Source organism: Triticum urartu, chromosome 2A (assembly GCF_056163025.1).
Source record: "Triticum urartu cultivar PI428250 chromosome 2A, HENAU_Tu73, whole genome shotgun sequence".
Classification (NCBI taxonomy): Eukaryota; Viridiplantae; Streptophyta; class Magnoliopsida; order Poales; family Poaceae; genus Triticum; species Triticum urartu.
Window position 1 is genome coordinate 557,744,283 of NC_141874.1, and position 4,110 is coordinate 557,748,392.

At 49.0% G+C, this 4,110-nt stretch overlaps 1 protein-coding gene across 1 annotated transcript; it reads right to left on the reverse strand.

The window, feature by feature from the left end:
- Positions 1 to 880: 880 nt before the first annotated feature.
- LOC125538679 (uncharacterized) lies at positions 881 to 3,046 on the reverse strand. Its single transcript, XM_087544358.1, has one exon. The coding sequence runs from the start codon at positions 2,981 to 2,983 to the stop codon at positions 1,409 to 1,411; it is 1,575 nt and encodes a 524-aa protein (XP_087400484.1). The 5' UTR covers positions 2,984 to 3,046; the 3' UTR covers positions 881 to 1,408.
- Between the last annotated feature and the right edge of the window lie 1,064 nt (positions 3,047 to 4,110).

Sequence of the window (4,110 nt, forward strand, 5' to 3'; positions counted from 1 at the left end):
CTGTTGCCACCGCGTTATACTGCAAAACCGTCTCTCTGACAGTATGATATAGTTGAGCCACACGCCAACAGTTCGGACAAATTTGCATTTGAGGAATATATAACCCCCATCTCGACGGGACGCGCGTCGATCCCTATGTTGCATGGAGCTGAGCATCTTCTATTCGCTGGGATCAAGCATTTCCTCTGCATGGGCTTCCAATTGCTCGGAAATTCTCAGCTATATGGGGGCCTTTGATGAGCAAAAAGAATTGATCAAGAAATTGTAAACTTTCGCATAATTGATGGTAAAAGAACGAGAGTTCGTGCTATTGTCTATAAAACTTTTCAGTGCCTAGCTCGAACTGAACTGAACGTCGACATACGTCCGTACATGGCACAGGCCACAGAGTGTCAAGATAAACTCCCGCTGATGGATGTTCAGTCTAAGGGGGATGCTATGGTGAGTGAATCTCAACAAAGATATAGTCAGTTAGTTATACAAGACCCTAGTACAAAGAGCCTAACTGTTCGTGAAGAAGATTCAGGCATATAAGAGTTAGCTAGCTAACACATTTCTAGATGCCCTAAAGCATCACATATAGGAAAGCTATGATTTTTAAGATGATACATACTTGCATCCCCCACAAACTGCAGAAAGTCTGATGCTGTCAATGACAGGAAAGCTAGCTAGCCCGGGAGTTCGCCATCAGTCTGCACTTTGTAGGTGTCAGGACTCAGGACAGATTGTCAAGAAGTTAGTGCTACCTGAACATGCTTGTTTAGCTCAACCCAGTTAGTGCTTCACTGTTAACGCACCTTGCTTAACACCACCACTATCTTCTGGAATGGAGCTCATACACAGATATCATGTATGAATAACAATCCGAGTATCATCTGAGTAGCAGCAACAAATACGAACTTGCATTCTGAAAGCACGACCTATTACAGTATTAGAGAATTCACCTATTCTTGCAGATAATATCCCTAGTTCTATCAAGCACAAGAAGGCAGGGTAGCATAGCATACAAACAAATAGAAATGTCAGTAATGATCCAATCAGGTTGAAAGATCCAGTCTCCCCTTATTCTAAGTACCTGGTGATCTTCAAAAAAACTCGACCAGTGCTTCCCATCTCAGTGAAAATTTTGGTCTTCACATATTTCATCACCCCTGTGTTTATAGTGATTGGCCAAGGAGTAAGCTGATCCACATTGCCGACAGTTCGGCGTCAGTCATCATCAAAATGATCATTTTGCGCTCCTGCAAGAATTCAGCACATGGTACACCGACGTAAAATTCAGAATGGAATTGCACGCCAATACAGGTTGAAAAAGCAACTCTTATGCGCATTTTTGAATCGGTCCGGTCTGAACAGAGCATACACCTCTGCTTGCTACAAAAACTCTTGCTTCCGCTTCTCAAAAAGCTCACGCTTTTACAGCATCTTCCGCGGCCAGCCGCTCGTCCTCAGTGGTAAGTCCCTCGATCAGTGAAATATATGTACTGTCATCAGGGGTGATGCCATTGCCCACCATTTCTTTCACCAGCTCCTCTGCATCCTCTCCTTGGCCATTCTTGCAGAGCCCTTGTATCATTGCATTATATGTCATAACTGTTGGGTTGAATCCCTTGTCTATCATCTCATCCCGAACCTTCAGAGCATCCTTGATGTCACCCTTCATGCTGTAGCCGCTGATCAGGGTGTTGTAACTGACAAGGTCTGGCTTGATACCTCTCTTTGTCATTTTGTCAATGAGCCCACGCGCTTCATCAAGACGCCCCAGCAAGCACAGCCCCCTCATCAGAGTATTGTATGTCACGTCATCTGGTGTGATCCTCTTCTTCTCCATTTCTCCCATGATCTCAAATGCCCGGTCCATATCTCCACCGGTGCAGTGGCTATTGATCAGGGCATTGTACATGACAAGGTCAGGCCTGATGCCTCTCCTCACAGCCTCATTGAACAGACTATCAGCCTCCTGGACCATCCCCTTCTTGGACAAGGCATATATCAAAGACGTATAGGTCACCACGGTCGCACGAATCCCTTTCGCAGCCATATGTTCAAACATCTTCATTGCTTTCTTCTCCTTGCCCTCCTTGCAGTAACCGTTGATCAATATATTGTACGTGAACGCATCTGGTGCAAGCCCCTTGTCACCCATCTCCTCAACCAATGCATGCGCCTCCGCAGCACGCCCTTCCATGAACAACGCGTGCACAAACAAATTGTATGTCGCGACTGTCATGGAAACCCCCCTCGCTACCATTTCTTCCCGGCAACGCAGCGCGGCCTCCAGATTTCCCCGGTCACAGTATGCGCCTATCAGCGCGTTGTACATCATCGGATTTGGCTCCACCTCTCCCTTAGCCAGCATTTCGTCGAACACCTTGGCTGCTTCCTCGACCTTGCCGACCTTGCACCATCCGGAGATAACCGTGGCGTAGGTGTACTTGTCGGGCGGAATACCGCTCCGCTCCCGCATCTCCCGCATGATATCCAGCCCCGCCTGGACGCGGCCGCGGGCGCAGAACCCGGCGATGATGGTGTTGTAGGTGACGGCGTTGGGGCTGGGCATCTGTCGGAGGAGCTCCAGCGCGCGGGCGGGCTTGCCGGAGGAGCAGAGGTGGCGCAACATGATGTTGAAGGTGGTGGTGGAGAGCGGGAGGCGGAGGCGGAAGATATCGGCGAAGAGGACGAAGGCGGGGGCGGAGGGGAGGGAGGAGAGGAGCGGGTGGAGCGTGGCGGTGGGGATGGGGAGGGAGAGCGACTTGAGCCGCGAGTAGAGGCTGAGCGAGGTGGTGTGCGGGCGGCCGGCGATGGAGGCGGTGAGGAGCAGGTGGGGCAGCGACGGGGTGGCGGAGAGGTGCGGCAGCACGGCGAGCGGGGAGAGCGCCGGGTCGGCGGACAGCGCCGACTTGAAGAGCGCGAGCGCCGCGGCCGGAGTGGGCGCCGCGCGGGCGGCCGCCGCGACGGCCGCGGGGGAGGTGGGCGGCGCCATGGAGACGGAGGTCGCTGCTAATCTGTTTCTCTTTTTTGATTTAGTTGCTGCTAACAGTAATGACTAGAAGCCTAGGCGGGTTTGCGAGGTTTTGTTTGCGGAGCCCGTTCAGAATACAAAACAGCAGCACTCTGAACTCTGAAGGGCACGCCAAGCTGCGATAAAATTCAGAACGGGCGACATTTTCGATAAAAGACGCTTTTATTAATTTATAATGTAGTATCAAGTGGATACAGCATAATAAGTAACACCCGGTCTCTTCATAGCTAAGATGCACACAGTTTTAATAAAGAGAAGTATATATAAAAAAACGACAAGTTGGCAACGGTAAAGCCATATGAGTCCGAAACTATGCCAATGTCAACGGAGGAGGTGGACCGATCCGGAGATTATGTTGCCATCCATGTTGGGTAAAAACCTCCCTGACCACCCGCTCCAACCGCACACACATCGTTTTAAACAACGATTGATACTCCGTTCGCTGTAGCGTAGACCACATACGAAGTCTTGTGCGTACAACGGTAAATAACCTGCATAAAAGAAGAGTTTTTGCCATTAAAAACACAATCATCTCTACATAGGCAAAGCGACCATAATAAGGCAGACACTCCCATCCGTATTAGCGTACTAAAAGTATTTGGTATTCCATTAAGCCAGTGACCATATATATTGGCAACACTTGTTGGCGGATACAAATTGGACACTATTTGGATGACTGACCATATAGAACGCGCGAATTTGCACTGAAAGAAGAGGTGTTTAATTGTCTCGTCATGAGTACAAAAGCTACACTTCTTACTTCCTTGCCAGTTGCGTCGAGCGAGGTTGTCTTTTGTTAGCATAACTCCTCTCCGAAGATACCACATGAAAATCTTATTTTTTGTGACATCTTTGATTTCCATATTAGTTTATTATTATCCAATGAAACCTCTTAGTGCGAGAGTGCACGGTACATAGTCAACTGTGTAGGATCCAGATGTAGTGAGATTCCAGCAAAACACATCCCTCCCTTGTGTCAAGTTAACCGAATCCAAACGGGATAGAAGATGTTGCCATGACGCAAGGCGGAGGCCAATCAAATCCCTCCTAAATGATACATTCGACGGGGAGAAGCTGAGCACGTGTGC